Source organism: Pinus tabuliformis, chromosome 1_2 (genome assembly GCF_031772625.1).
Source record: "Pinus tabuliformis cultivar Carrire ecotype Pingquan chromosome 1_2, CPIR1, whole genome shotgun sequence".
NCBI classification, from domain to species: domain Eukaryota; kingdom Viridiplantae; phylum Streptophyta; class Pinopsida; order Pinales; family Pinaceae; genus Pinus; species Pinus tabuliformis.
Genome location: NC_142298.1, coordinates 1132912938 through 1132929871, shown reverse-complemented (window position 1 = coordinate 1132929871; position 16934 = coordinate 1132912938). Strand labels below are relative to the sequence as shown.

At 33.1% G+C, this 16934-nt stretch overlaps 1 protein-coding gene across 1 annotated transcript; it reads right to left on the bottom strand.

Annotated features, from left to right (window-relative positions):
- Positions 1-11242: 11242 nt before the first annotated feature.
- On the bottom strand, positions 11243-15308 carry LOC149210158 (putative disease resistance protein At4g11170). Its single transcript, XM_089394363.1, has 4 exons — positions 14271-15308; positions 13005-14151; positions 12630-12887; positions 11243-12511 (listed from the first exon to the last, which is right to left on the bottom strand). Exons 1-4 carry the CDS (start codon positions 15098-15100, stop codon positions 11432-11434), a joined length of 3315 nt encoding a protein of 1104 aa, XP_089250489.1. The 5' UTR covers positions 15101-15308; the 3' UTR covers positions 11243-11431.
- Between the last annotated feature and the right edge of the window lie 1626 nt (positions 15309-16934).

Genomic DNA, 16934 nt, shown 5'->3' with positions numbered 1-16934 from the left:
TGCATTGAAGAGCACTGGAAAAGAAGACCCCTATGGGATTTTAGAGTGAAGAAAGGAGGATATTCCTTGTGTTTTGTAGGGTGGTGTAAGAGAATGTTATGGTTGTTTGTGTAGAAATTCTCACTGTAGATTAAACTGATTATGCAATGTACTAAAGAAAAATACTTAATCTACTTCTACAATCAAACTTGCGGAAGCTTAATCGATTTTGAGCAAGATCAAATAGAACACATATAACAAAGAAGAAGATTCAATCACACATGAAACACAGAATAATACTCTGGGGAAAGCCTCAATTAAAAACCCCACTATCTGTTTTATCATACAAGTGGAAATATCTCAGGATTACACAAAGCTTTAGCTCTCAAGCTATTCAGCTCTCAGTACAATCCCTCACTGCTACTCATAGACAAAATAGACAACACATATGCCTTCCTTCAGTCCTCCAAGCCTCCTATTTCCTTGCACAGTTTCTTCTGGGTCCTCCAGCTACCACCTGTGTGATTCTCACCTCACACACTGCTCTGACCTCTGTAGTAACTGTGCAATCCTCAAGGAATGAATTCCTTCTACATGCAAGAGATATTCTCATGGGAATATTCTAGCAACTGATAGTACATTGTCCCTGCCTTTAATCTCAACTGGGTTTTTGTCTGAACTGACATGTATGGGTTATTTATGAGAGAATATTCAGTTATTTGGAGAACACTAGTTGCATGCATGCATGCATTAACTGACTGAACTCACAATTAGTTCCACAAACTGTTTGGAACTAATTTAACTAGACTTAACTCAGTTAACTGAGCTAACTAATTACAACTCAAATACAACTCATCCTTATCTCCTTAATTAAGGGATAACTTCCTCAATCAAAGGGATAACTGTCGCATGTCTTCACAAAGACTTCATGTTTTATTTTCACCAACTAATTAACTCAAGATGAGTTAACTAATTATTTTTCAAACAGCTAGTGAGACTAAATTTGAATTTAAATTCTCAATTCTAATTCAAGGACAAATTAAAATTGGAATATATCCTGAAATGTTATATATACCAATGCTATTTTTAGTATTTCTTGTTGCTATTTTCAACAGTTTGAAGGACAAATGAGAGACAGGAGTATTCTATAATGAGTAGATTGGCTACATATGATAGTAACAGGTTGGGATGAGAGAGAGTAGAGCCTTGTAAGCTTCCTTTGCGTTGGTGTTAGCATGATTTGATATAATAGTCAAGGAACGTTTCAGTTGATACAATAGTCCCAAACTATGGGTTCATGTTTTTCAATTAAAATTAGTTTTCTTGGATTTCTCAAAGTGCATAAAAGGTTGAACATTTCCCAAACCCTGTGAGCACCTTCACTTCTATGTCCACCTCGCCCACCTCTGCAGTTGTGCATGCATTGTCGAGGTTGGGTACTCATATTATATAGCCACCAGGGGAGTGATATGACTATAATAGAAATAACAGAGCATGAATAGAAAGAGCGATAAACTAAAGGTCAAAAAATGAGAGCATGTCTGCAGATAAAGAACGAGCAGCGAATGAAGCTAGTGGGAAGGAGAAATATTACCAAACAATGATTAAGGAAACAAAATTCATGCTACCCTTCTTGGCCACATAATGTAACAACAATAAAACATATAAACATGAAAAATCCCATAATTGAGCTTCCAAAATTAAGGGGGATCGAGATAGAGAACACAAAAAGTATCACCAATAAAGTCGATTTCCTTGGCCCAAGGATCAGACTGAAGGGAACCTCTCCATACTCCAAAACAACAATGGAATAAAAAAGAAAAGTCCCAACCAACCCACCAACAAGCGGATGATCGACCATGCTCATGAAGCGCTAATTCTACCCACTCTAAGAAGACTCTGCCTCAGGAAGGACATAGCTACAAATTCTCACAGAGATAAACACTGCTACCAAAGCTCCACTAATGTCTTCATATTAATCCAAAACTAGGGCTGAGGTGAGAAAAAGCATTTGCATGCATGTGCATGAATGATGCTTGAGGCTATGGGGTGGCAAGCTTGTCCCCAACACCCTACCCATTCGTGCTTCTAATCCTCATTGAGAAGTTTTTATATGTTAAATAGTAGAAAAAATAATTTCTTTTAATTTTAATTTTAAAATAATAACAATAATTATTTTATTACCACACATGCTAGAGGGTCATTTCCTTGTAGTGATCATTGGGCATACCACACATGGGAATGTCACTAAGAGGGTGGCACCCTTTCCCCTACTGGGTAGTCCCTATGTGAGTCAAAATTGCAAAGTCCATATGCTATAGTTATTTAATTTACAACCAACCTCTATGTAGCTAAAATGTGTAAATAATATGCAACCCAATCTAAAGGCTTTGATAGATGTTAACTAAAGGTGATACATAATTTATGTTGTGGTTATTCAAATTTTCTATGGGTTATTAAAAGCATTTGAAATTTCTATAGATGGGTTTTTATATGTTTCATTTTTTTAATGATTTAATTTTAAAGCAAAAAAACAGATGATCAAGATTTCAAAAGCATCCCAATATCCATAGGTGTCTTGAAATTTAATAATTATGCATCTTATGCATTTGATATTTTTAAGTGAATGAGTTATGATTTGTAGTTAGAATATGCATTATCAAAATCAATGTTCAAGGAAGCAAGTGCAGAAATGGAATTCAATATGCACACTTTCAAAATTTGATTTTCACATTATTCATACTTTTGGAATTTGATTCGCACAATATTCACTTTTTGGAATTTGATTATTCATGTTTAGGGTTTGGTTTTGAATTTTTGAAAATCAATTTTGTTCTTTTAAATCTAAATTTGCATTTTTGGATTATGTTAATTTTTACACTTTAAAAACATTGATTTTAATCTACGAATGAAGAGGCTTAAATTGAAATAAGATCAAAATTAACAAAAATGGGTATTTTTACCTCTTAAAAAGTTTTTTATAATTGTTAAAGCAATTCCAGTGCCATTTATTTTATGCACCCAACTTTTTAAATATATACATAAAAATAACATGGGAATATGAAGCATTACCACTACGGTGAAGTCAACTAAAGCCCGCCTAGAACATGTAGAGTGTCATAATACCTTAGTCTTAACCCTAAATTATAATGTAATGAATCATGTGTTCATTATATGATATATTTTATGTGCTACGAGTCAAGCTAGATGGATTGACTTGTAACGATCTTGTGTTATAATGCAAATATTACTTGTGGGGAGCTCAGGGCCAAGCTTTGGCTGGTGAACATGCATAAGTACCAATGGTGGGTTAGGGTTATGGCATGGTTGTTATATTTTCGATGATACGATTATGTATATGTAAAAGAATTTATAAAAAGTAAAATACATAATAATATAATATCAACCAAAAATGTTACTCAGGGAAGCAACAAGGATATTACTATACCATAAGAGGGGAAGATGAAAGGGAATTATTGGTGATTTTCCTTGCCATTGTCCTTTGTAAGTACTACCCTTTTTTCGTCCATATTTCCTTTCAAGATTGTCCTATCAAAATTTTACTTATGTGCATGTACCAAGTACAAGTGTCATGTCTCTGAGAAAATAGTAGATTTCATGCAAGAAAAGATCTCTCATTGTTTTTTTCATTTCTCTATCATCCAACCTTTTATGGGCATGTGGACGAGGCACACATCATAATTAGTTTCATCTCCCATATGATCTAGATGTTTCCCTTGGATGATATGGTTTTTATGACTACAAATGGAAAGAGATTCTTGTGTATCATAGCTAATAAGTGCATATGTATTATTAGTGAAACTTGCTATTGAAAATTCACTCGAGAAAAAATGGGATTGTTTGAGAGATAAACTATAGTTGAAATATCCAATATAACTTAAGAAAACACCTTCAAAGTTGTATTCCTATTATTATTTCTCATTGACAATTTTAAGGCCAAGTATTCTTTTTCCTAGGTTATTCCCAAAATACATCCAATAGTTAGACTCCTTTTGTATGCATTTAATAGCATTAAAAAAGAAGACCCCTATGGGATTTTAGAGTCAAGAAAGGGAAGATATTCCTTTTGTTTTGTAGGGCAGTGTAAGAGAATGTTATGGTTGTTTGAAGGATAAATGATAGACTCGAGTATTCTATAATGAGTAGATTGGCTACATATGAGAGTAAGAGGTTGGGCTGAGAGAGAGTAGAGCCTTGTAAACTTCCTTTGTGTTGGTGTTAGAGTGATTTGATATAATAGTCAAGGAAGGTTTCAGTGGATACAATAGTCCAAAAATATTGGTTCATGTTTTTCAATTAAAATTAGTTTTCTTGGATTTCCCAAAGTGCAGAAAAGGTTGAAAATTTCCCAAACCCTATGACCACCTTCACCTCTATGTCCACCTTTGCGGCTGTGCATGCACTGTTGAGGTTGGGTGCTCATATTATATAGACACTAGGGGAGTGATATGACTATAATAGAAATAACAGGGCATGAATAGAAAGAGTGATAATCTAAAGGTTGAAAATTGAGAGCATGTTTGTAGATAAAGAATGAGCAATGAATGGAGCTAGTGGGAAGGAGAAATATTATCGAACACTGATTCAAGAAATGAAATTCATGCTACCCTTCTTGGACACATAATGTAACAACAATAAACATATAACCATAAAAAACCCATAATTTAACTTCCAAAAGTAAGGGGGATCGAGATAGAGAACACAAAAAGTACCACCAATAAAGTCGCTTTCCTTGGCCCAAGGATCAAACTGAAGGGAACTTCTGCATACTCCAAAGCAACAATGGAATAAAATAGTAAAGTCCCAACCGACCCACCAACAAGTAGAGATCGACCACGCTCATGAAACGCTAGTTCTACCCACTCTAAGAGGACTCTGCCTTAGGAAGGATGTGCCTACGAATTCTCAGAGAGATAAACACCACTATCAAAGCTCCACAATTGCCTTCAAATTGATATAAAACTAGGGTTGAGGTGAGAAAAAGCATTGGAATTGTGGGATAATGGATTCTCAACAGAAATCTATAAATCTACAGTCATAGACCTTCCTACATTGGTGAGAGTAATAACTCATCACTACTAACCCTCTACTTTAGTTGATTGGTAGCAAAAGCTAGACCAGATATAGAAACCACCACCTTCATCCACGTTAAATTCATTTGCATGCACGTGCATGAATGCTGCTTGAGGCGGTGGGGTGGCAAACTTGTCCCCAACACCCTACCCATTCATGCTTCTAATCCTCATTGAGAAATTTTTATATGCTAAATAGTAGAAAAAATAATTTCTTTTAATTTTAATTTTAAAATAATAACAATAATTATTTTATTACAAAACTATTCCATATAATTATTACATGTTTATATATTTAAATTTAATAATAATTCAAATTATATATAAAATTGATAAATATTTAACTATCTATCTAAATACTTAAAACTTCAATATACTAATTAATTTTAAAAACATAATAAAACTTTAATATACTAATTAATTTTAAAAACATAATAAACATCTACTTAGATAATTTAAATATTTAAAGTGTTACGAAACCTTCAATATAACAATTCAAAATACGAAAAACTCTTTATATTGAAATGGGTGTTCTTAAACACTAGTAACAAACTTTTGTAATATTTTATGGATTTCCTTTGTACTATTTCATGGAGTTACTTTCCAGTATAGTGAGAGTTTAATTTATTGTTATCTTTTGATATTGATATGGGTGTTCTTAAACACTAGTCACAAACGTTTGTATTATTTTATGGATTTCCTTTGTATTATTTTATGGATTTCCTTTCTACGTCTAGTGGGATTTTAGTTAAGCCGAGAGATTTTAAACTATTGTGTGGGTGAGATTTTTATTAAAGATAAAATGAAATAATTTAGTATGAAAGATAATTTAGTTAACTTCTAAATTTATTGTGTGATGTGGTATTGTTAATGGTAAAGAGGTGATTAATTATGAAAGCTTTTTATTTTAAAGTTGGATGAAATTTAATAAAATTTGTAAAATATTGTATAGATAGCTTTTCAATTAAAGATAAAGAAGTTGTTTGAGTATAAAAGCTTATTTGTTTGAAGTATAAGAAAAAATTAAACATGAGTTTTCTATCCAAGTTAAAGGAGATGATTAAGTATGAAACCCAATTCCTTCTAAGTTCAATTAGCCTTTAAACCTATTATGTGGCTAGGGTTTCAATTAAAGATAAAAGAGATAATTGAGCATGAAAGTCAATTCCTTCTAAGTCTAGTGAGACTTTAAACCTATTGTGTTATGAGGTTTCAATCAAAGACAAAGGAGACAATTGAACATGAAAGCAAATTCATTCCAAGTTTAGCAAGAATTTAAACATATCATATCATGAGATTTCAATTGAAGATAAAGAAGATCATTAAGCATGAAAACCAATTCAACCTATTGTGTGGATGAGGTTTCAATTAAAGATAAATGGGATGATTGAGCATGAAAACCAATTCCTTTCAATTCTAGCGAGATTTTAAACCTGGATAAGGTTTGAATTGAAGATAAATGAGATGATTGAGCATGAAAGTCAGTGACTCTAAGTCCCAAGAGTTTAAATGTATTGTGTAGATAAGTGTTCAATTAAAAATAAATAATATAATTAAGTAATACTATTTGGAGGGTATTATTTACCTTTAACTATGATTTTAAACCATGAAAAATGAAAAATTTTAATTTTTTTTTTATAGAAATTAATATTTTTTATTTTCAAATTAAATTTATTATAAAAATTAATAAACAAAATTGTAATATTTTAAATAGTAAACTAATTTAATCCGAAATTAAACATAAAAAAATCTAACTATTTTCTATATATATATATTCATAATAATAATAATTTTATTTCAAAAATATAATTATTACCTCATATTTATATATCTGAATTTAATAAAATTAACCATACTATATCTAATATATAAATTCAATAAATATTTGATAATCCATCTAACCATTTATAACTTTTATATATTAAAAAATAATAAACATTTAAAAATATCTAATTTAAATATTGAAAGCGTTGTGAACCCTACTATTAAACTTACACATTAAAAAGATAAAGCAATTCAAAACACAAAAGGTTCCATATTGATATGGACATTCTTGTCACCGACTTTTGTGTTTATTTTATAGAATTCATTTGGATTCTAGTGAGATACGTTTCATATTGATAGGACATCCTTGCTAGGTGAGACTTATATATTATTTTATAGTTTTCTTTTCGATTCTAGTGAGATTTTTAAACCTTTTTAATGAGAAAAAAACATAACTTTTTGAGTAGAAAAGAATACGTAACATTTTTTTTCCTAGTAAAGTCTGGCCATATTTTTAATTATTGTGTAGATTATGGAAACAAATCATGTGGGATTTCACATTCGTTTATTTGGAAGCAAATGATATTAATGCAAAATTAATTGTTTAGTAATATAAATATTTTTATGTATTTATTAAAAAACTATCATGCATATGAGTTAAAGGGATGATTGAACATGAAAGTTAAGTATGAAAGTTAATTTTTTTGTAATTTAACTATATTTTAAATTCATTAAAGTTATATAAATATTTTTATATAGTTTATTAAAAGCCTATTACATGGATGAGTTAAAGAAGATGATTGAATATGAAACTTATTCTAGCTATATTTTAAATTCATTAATAGTAAAAAAATGTGATTAATTATTAAAGTTTTTTTTTTTAAGTTTAGTAATATTTAATCCAAAAAAATAAAAATAGTGTGTAAATGTATTTTCATTTAAGAATAAAGAAGATGATTAAGCATGAAAACAAATTTCTTTTTAATCCAATTAAATTTTGTATAGAAGAGTTTTTAAATCTAAATTAAAGGCAATGAGTGAGTATGAAAGTCAATTTGATATTCTCAATATTCTATGTCTTGATGGTTGATACATTGATATCTTGGTATTGCAATAAATTGGCGACCCTATATATTGCTATACATTTAACAAAAAATTCTCTATCAATGAAACTTAATTGCATAATTGATTTCATGTGTTTCCACTAGTTTCATTTTCACTATGGTTTATCTTTACAAAATGAAAATGCTTCTTAAGGCCTCCCAAAGGATAATTAGTGAAGAAAAATATAGAGTGAACTACATAAATATCTAAATGCCACAAGGTCTAAGAAATTAATATGAGAAATGTATTATAGATTTGAAGAAAAAGAGGAGGACGACACAAAAATAAATAAATTATTTTAACGTTTGGGATAATGAGAGATCCCTCTTCACAAGAATAATTATCTCTCTTTTCTTGCAACAAAATGAGCAATTGAATATCTATTTAGAGAGTTTGTTCAAGAAAAATAGGAAAATATTTTTTTCTAGTAATCAATTATTAATGTTATAAAAGAGGTTGTAAATCTTGTAATGAGGACTTGATATTTCTATTAGTTTGAATATAATTTTGAAGAACTTGTGAGGGGTTGGAATTTCCATAATTAAGACCTAAGCATTTTTGTTAATGACAAATGCACCATTAAGACCTAGGCTTGGAAAATTTTGGAATTATAAAACTTCTTATTATTTATCAATTTTGAAATAAAAGTTGGGAGATCAAAATATTTCAGAGCCACACTTATTCAAATGCTTGAATGATTATATTATTGCATTACCATGAATTAAGTTTTTTTTTTTTTTTTTTTTTTTTTTTTTTTTTTCTGAAATTAGTTTCGTTGATGTATTTGAGATTCACATAAGATTTCAAAATTAGATGTTGAAGTGTTTAATATGATCATTTTTAACATTTTTGAAATAAAAAATGGAACACCGAAATCTTTTGAAGTAACTCTTATTTGAACGTCTGAATGATTATATAACTGCATTAGTGTGAATTAAGTCGTTTATTTAGTTTGATGTGAAATTACTTTTCTTAATGTATTTGAGTATAACATAATATTAAAAATTAAATATTGAAGTGCTTGATATAATCCTTTATAGGTTATTCCATTCATATGTGCTATATAATTATTAAGAAAATGAACTATTTATTTTCCTTATTGATTCAACATTTTATTTGTAAAAGTTATATTATGAGTAGAAGACATTTTTCATATATATAATTAGATAATATCTTTTAATAATTTGAGAATGTTTTATGATTTAATCTTAATTGAAATCTCTTTTGTTACTTAAATTGTTTTGTCATATCTCCTTTCATTTGATTACACATAGATGCTAAGTATATGAAACAATGTTTTATAAGTTGCAACATAGATATGTTTTAATAATTATTTAGTGAATGAATTTATTCTTCACTTAATAATTCACTATTCGTCATTAGTATTGCCATTCAAATTCATTGCTTTCAACTGACATAGGATATTAGCTAGCTTTGTTTATGTTCCATAAAAAACACATTTAAGATTTAAGAAAGCTTAAACAAAAGTCTCCTTTTAGGACCAATCTCTTTAGGTGGCAACCGGGTCCACATACAAGTGGACATCGCTAAACCAAACAAGATAGGCCTAAGTAGGGTCTTGATCGGGTGATGATCCCTTGTTGTAAGAGAAATTTTTCCACCTGTCAATAGGTTGCTTCACAAAAGAGTCTTGCATAAAACTTATAGAGGGAAAACTACATAGATATTTTTGTACGACCAATTGTTTCACCTTACAACTGTGAGAAGAAGATTGTTCACAATGACTCTAGATTGGTGTATCATAAAATTATTTTATGAAGGAAAGGTTAGATCATGCTAATTGAGGAATGAGAATCCATATAGTTTCATATGGATTATTACTATGTACAACTACCTACTAAGATGGGAGGGGTGGGAAGGTAAACAATATATATATATATATGCACCACTTGCTTTCTCTTTTGTTTGAAATCTTGATTTTCACATTTTTTATAATAATAATAATTCAATTTTAAGGTCATAACCAAGTGAAACACCAAATTGGTGTATGAGACACCCTTGTTTGTGGGACAGGCCCCCCACCTTGCAAGAATTTAAATGCTAGTTCTAGAAAGGTGTACATACCCAATCCTCCTCTAGGTTTGAACCTATGAACTCTTAGGAGAAGACATATTTTATCAACCATTAGGCCCACCGAAAAAATAGAATTATGCCCAAAAAATTTAGGTTATATATTTGTAAAGAAGTTATTTTAATTTTTGATTGACTTTTAATTAAACCTTGAGCAAATGAAGACCAATTTTGACAAGTGATCAATCATAACTAATTTATATGCTCTAGATACTATTTGATGAAAATAATGCTTAGAAAATGAAGAAATAAAGCATGTAATCCAAAACCAATTTGCATGTGTGTAAAAGGCAACGCTTCAAAATTAAATCTAAAATGCTAGAATAATAGATCTAAAAAATACAACAAATATACTTAATGCTAAAAAAATAAATATAATGAATTTTATCCAAAAAATTAAATCTAAATAACAAGCTTAGATTTAGTAAAAGAGAAAAAGAAAAGAAAGATACCATGACATACCATAAACATAAATAAACATATGCATAAATATATAACCATAAATTTATCATATTTGAACTCCAAAAAAAAATTAAAAATATATAATACTTTTAATAAACATAAAAAAAGGGAGCAAATAATTTAAATAGTAAAACCCAAACATTCATCAAAACTAATGAAGAATAATATTTATGATAGTCTAATGATACGTCATTGTGAATATAAAATGCATTATAGTTAAATATAATTACGAAACAAACACTAAACACATTCTTACAATAAAAACATATTATAAAATATAAATAATAATAACAATAATAATTTATAAAGTTAATATTAAATTGAAATATATAACAAATTAATTTTAATTATATAAAATTAAATATAAACTAAATTAAATATATTTAAATTTAAATTTTCGATTTAGAATTACACGGTTGAGTTTTTTTATATATATATTTTTTTATTTTTATTAAAAAAGGGTCTTACAATCCAATTTTAAAATTTTCGTGTCAATAATTTTTTAATAATAATCTACATTAATTGGTTTAATAATATTGATAAAAATTCTACCATATAATTTTAACAAGACACTTTTCTCTTTACATCAAAAAAAAATTTGCATTTAAAACCTGTTGAGACTAAACTTGACACAAACCAAATAGATGGTCGCTGGCATGCTATCACAATTCACAATTTTCATCATAGTGAAAACAGATATAAGAGGTTTGTTGTGAGGACAGGTGTGGCTTCGGGGGACAAATATATATGATCAAAACATTAAATTGATTAAAACGTCATCATACGTGGTAGACAAACAGATTGCTTTGATCTACTGCACAAAAGGACATGGGAAAGAACCATAATGTAGTGCACAGAAGGACATAGGAAAGAACCAAATACAACTTTTGTAAATAACCCTAACACATTGGATTTTAAGTCTACAATATTTATGTGCGTCACCCGAACCAATATCCACACGTTCTATGTGAACTCTCATATTCCCGCTTCAGTTTGGGACAACCAAAGGCATTAACCTCCTCCAAAGACTTGGAACCCTCAATGCCGGGCAGCTCTTCTAACTCCTCGTTCATGGAAACGTCGAGCCTTTGAAGCTTTGTTAGCGGTGCCAACCCGTGTATGCGCTTCAGCCCACGACATGAAGATATCTTCAAATCCTCCAAAGATTTCAATCTTCCCAGACCTGACAGCTCCTCCATTTCTTTGCACCCGCTAATCTCTAATATTTCAAGTGTTGTTGGCAATCCAGAGAGCCATTCTGTTATCTTTGACTGTTTAAAATCTATATTGAGTGCTAACTTTTTCAACTGAGTCAGCTTTCTAATAGGTCCAGGGAAACCTTTGAAGGGGCACCAATGGAACTCCAACTCCTCCAAGCTCCTTAGATCACCGAACGAAGATGGCAGCATTTCCAAGTCAAAGCTTTCTACGGACAGAATTTTCAAATTACTTAGGTTTCCGATAGCTTCTGGCAATTCTGAAGATGACAAATGCAATTCTTGCAAGAACCGTTGAGATGTAAGTTGGGGAGGCAATTCTCGGAAGAAACCTACAAGATTTAAGTGTTCAAGTGTGGTGATGTTCCCCAGAGCTTCGCTTGGTATGGTCAAACACGCACAGTGTCGCAAACTCAGAAATTTAAGTTGTATTAAATTTCCGAAAGTATTTGGGAGGGTCTCCAATTGGAGGCACAAAGACAAGTCAATATGCTGGAGATTGGTTAGATTCCCAAAGGATCCTGGGAACTCACACAATTCCTCGCAGCCAGACAAGTTAATATGCTGGAGGCTGCTCAAGTGCCCAAAAGACTTTGGCAATGATTTCAAACCTTTTTCTTGTAATTCCAAGTGTTTCAAAGACGCTAGCTGACAGAATTCATGGGGCAAAGTCTCGAACGACACTATACCCTTCTCACTCTTGAGGACAACCTTCTCGAGGCGCCGCAGCTGCCCTATGGACCGTGGAATCTTTGGTAGCCTATCACCAGCGATGTACAACTCCCTCAGCTCCCGAGGTGCCTGCAATGCTCCCTCTATTTCAACTTCGTGCATCGTGGTATGTTAAAACAGCAAAGCAATTTTAATAATAAAGGAAAACAAAAACAACCTTTCGCCAATCAATTACATGACTACCTACCTCAGATTCAAGATGCCCAAGTGTTTCCAGATTGTTTCCCTCTATATGTAAAACTCTTAAATTCTTTGTTGAAATATTTGGAGCAAGGGAGGAGTCCGGACAGCGATAGCACCAGAGCAATATGAGTTGCGGTGGCTGTTCAACGTTGAATACGCCTTCCACACAAGAACCCTGATAGTAAAACGGCCTCCGCCGCGCCCTCCGCCTCAGCTCATCGACTCGACGATCGCGTTCGTCCGAATTTCTTATTACTCCCACCTAAATTGTTATCGGGAAACAGTTAGAAATAATATTGACATTTTGCAAAGTTTAGGAATTCAAATTTGACACATCACAACACTATTTTGAAAGTCGGTCTAATACTTCAATACGTACAGGCGACATGTCCGAAAGGTTTTCGGTTACGCTCCAAATACGACGAAGCGAAGGTTCTTTGTCCGCCAGATATCTGCCCATGTCTCTCAGGTGGTCATGCATTCTTATGCATTCCACCATACATTTTTCATAATAGGATCCGCAACGTACTCCTTCAACATAGCGTGCTCTTTCCTTCGAAACGGCGACCACCTCCACCTCCACGAGGTGCTTGTTCCGTAGAGTCTCCAGACCCAGCGATGCTGCCCACCCCGAGTCCTCCCATATCATCATGGCTGTATCCATGTCTCCTCCTACGAAGAAACAGGCAACGTCTAAGAATAACTTCTTTTCTTCATCATCCAGACTCTCGTAGCTAATTTCCAGTATCTTTTGTATCTGCGTGGGAAGAGTTTTACGGATTTTATGCAATAGCTCTTTCCATTGCTTAGGATTCTTCCCACGAAGAAGCGCCCCGATGACACTAAGAGATAATGGCAATTTACCGGAGGCATCCACAAACTTATTAACCAGATGCTCAAATACTGCATCAGGAGGACCAGGTTGATCGAAGGCGTGCCAGCAGAAGAGCTCTACGGAGTGTTGTAGACTGAGGCCTTCGAGAGTGTAAATAAATGGATCTTCAATAATTTGAAGTACACTTTTATCACGGGATGTTACTAGAATTAAGCTATCCTTCTCTGGTAAAACCGGAAGCAATGCGCGCAGCTGCTTTACATCATCCACATCATCTAAAATGAGAAGGGCGTGCCAATGTGGGAGATGTTTTTCAAGAAGAGTGATACCTTCGTCAGTGCTGTATATTTCCTCATCCTTCTGACTCAACTGCTTAATAAGTTGTCTCTGCAATTTCTTTAGTTTTCCTCTAGAGTCGTTTTCTCTGACATTTAATAACAAGCTGGAACGACGGTACTCTTCCTTCTTGAGCTTAAAGAACTCTTTTGCAAGGGTCGTTTTACCAATCCCCCCACCTCCGACAATTCCTACAACCTTAGCCTTCCCAGTTTCATGCTGCTGTAATAACACTCTTTCAAAATCTTCAACTTTCTCTTTCAATCCAGTCGGATATTTGCAGACATTCGGGGGTGGTTTTGGAACTAATTTCCGCACTTTTTCGACGACATCTTTCAGCAGCTTACTCTCATCACTGAATAATATAAAAAATAAACTCACTAGTAAGAAAAGTAGATAAAGTATGACATACCTATATGAATGAGACTGATGGAAAAAACGATCAGAAAGGAAGAGGGAGAGAAGAGTCCTAACCCATTATACGACTTCTTCCCATCCAACTCGTAACCGCTAATTTCTGCTACGTCATGGAGAGCCTTCTTCCATTTTCGAATGATTTCCGGATCGTATCGTGGTTGAGAATCGGAATTTTTCTTTTTTTGGAGCGAGCTCAGGGCTTCACCATACACTCCCTTTTCTCCCTCCGTCCATCTAAGTACTGAAGGCTCGACATGGAAGAATATGGGAAGAATAGTTGAACCCTTCGTCTCCTCCGTCTCCTTCGCCTCCTTCGCCCGCTTGCACTCCAGCATGAGCACCAGCTCCTTCAGGCACCAGTGTGATTGGCAATATTGGGGAGAAAAAATAGCTATATTAACCGAGGAAGCTCTAATAGCACCCTCTATCTGAGGTGTTAATTCTTCCCCCTTCTCCATTTCTTCCCTGTCCAGGAAGACTCGCAATCCATGATCCGTGAGGCGATCGTAAAGATGGCTGGCAATCGTGTAACCATCAGAGCCTCTGTGATTGAGGAACACATCGAACGCGTAGTAGGTGTTGTCATCCGTTGTGGAGGCGGAGGCGGATGCGGATGCGGATTTGGTGGAAGATGCCATCCGCTGTGGAGGCGGAGGCGGAGGCGGAGGCGGAGGCGGATGCCGATTTGGAGGAAGATGCCATGGGATGCAGAACAGAACAGAAAAGATGGAGAATGCCCACTCAATACACCAGTTGCTTCTAAGGCCGTTGGCACTGTGTGGCTCTATCTCTGTCTCTATATTTAACGGTTTACCATCCGCTGTGGAGGTGGAGACGGGGGTGGAGGTGGAGGCGGAGGCGGATGCCGATTTGGAGGAAGATGCCATGGGATGCAGAGCAGAACAGAAAAGATGGGGAATGCGCACCCAATACACCAGTTGCTTCTGAGGCCGTTGGCACTGTGTGGCTCTATCTCTATCTCTCAATACTTGCCAAACCAGTAAACAAAACTGCAATTCAATGTCTCTCAATACTTGCCAAACCAATAAACAAAACTGCAATGCACTGTCAAATTCATGGACACAATTACTTATGTAATGACCAAAACATCTAACCATTTGTCTATTATTGTTAATTTAATTATTAGATAAAATTTAATTAAAAACCTTCCATAGTTTTAGTGGGTAATAGAGCCCCAAGAAGTCTACGCCATTTTTGTACGACAGGCCCCACGTCACCTTTTCTTTCGGCTTTGCTCGAAAGTTGGTTTAGCCATCGAGACGGCCCCACATCACGTGTTTGTGTCTGTCTGTCCCTTTCGCTTTAAAAAAAATTGATTCTTTTTCTTTCGGCTTTGCTGGAAAAGACTTACTTTTTTCTTTTGATTTGATTTCATTGAATACGGCTTTGCCACCGATTATACCATGCCACCCCACTTTCTTTTTCTTTTGCTGGAAAAGATCTACCTTTTTCTTTGGATTTGATTTGATTTCATTGAACACTGTTTTGCCACTGATTGTTACATGCCACCTAACTTCCGAGTTACAATTAGTTTTGTTTTGTATTTTTTTTAATTCAAAAATGATTTTTTCGCTGATACTTTAGCGCTAAAAACTCCCCGACACCAAACATAGAAACATCGGGCAATGAACTATTTTATTATTCTCTGCTTTTGTTAGTACTAGAGCATTTATTTGTTTTTATGTGCAAGTGGATTGACTTTGTTTTATTTTAATTTTAATTCTAATTAAAGATGTTTGGATTGACTTTGTTTCATTTTAATGTGTTTTTGCAATTTTAATTTTAATGAAAGATGTTTATTTTTTTGTTTTTGTTTTTTAAATAGTTTTTTAATTTTCAATAATTATTATTTTCAATTTTCAATAAGTACATTGACTTTTAATAGGATATAATTTTTTTAGAGGGTATTTTATTTTCGATATTTGTCTATATTTAACAATTCATTTTAAAATAAAAATAAAATTAATTTTTTGAGTGGTCATTTCATTGGCGAGTTCTCTAATACGAGCATTATGATGTTAGTGTTTTGTGCAATGATGTTAGAATTGATGCAATTGCATGTCCTTTGTATAAGTCCGAGGGAGGAAGACGGGTTGAATAAATCTCCAATTAATATTATTATTTTTTGTGGTTGCAGGTCTTTTGCATAGGCAAAGGAGGGGAGGGGAAGGGGAGAACAGGACCTGAAAAAATTTCTAATTAATATTATTATGTTTCCTTGTGCATAGTTTGTACTATGCAGAAGAGTATGTGTGGAAAAAGAGGGCCATTTGCATATTGCAAGGGTGCTCTAATGCTTGCAATGTTATGTTTCCTTGTGTGGATCTTTTACTGTGTCGAGGATAGAATATATGTGGGAGAACGAGGTCCTTTACATATTTTGAGTGTGCTCTGACACTGGTACTATTATGTTACTTCTCTACCCAATAGTATTGGAATTCATGCAGTTGCCGATCCTTTACATAATAAGAAGAGCATCAACAAAATTTTAATTAAATTCCATTATTTTAGTGGGTAACAAAGTCGAAATGTGTGACATTTTCGTTGCCGATACCTTCACTACATGGTAGTTGGTTTAGCCAACAACACAACCCCAAATCACGTGTTTCGTGTGTTTCATGCGTCCATTCACTTTGAAAAAAAAATCCTTTTCTTTCCATTTTACTTGAAAATACTTACCTTTTTCTTTGATTTGATTTC

Excerpts from the sequence above, each read along its gene's own strand:
- LOC149210158 (XM_089394363.1), bottom strand. The coding sequence starts at position 15,100 with ATGGCATCTTCCTCCAAATCGGCATCCGCCTCCGCCTCCACCTCCACC. Across the intron at positions 14,152-14,270 it reads GGGAAGAAGTCGTATAATGG|TGATGAGAGTAAGCTGCTGA; the intron begins GTTAGGACTCTT and ends TATATTATTCAG. Across the intron at positions 12,512-12,629 it reads TTGGGCATCTTGAATCTGAG|GCACCTCGGGAGCTGAGGGA; the intron begins GTAGGTAGTCAT and ends GGAGCATTGCAG.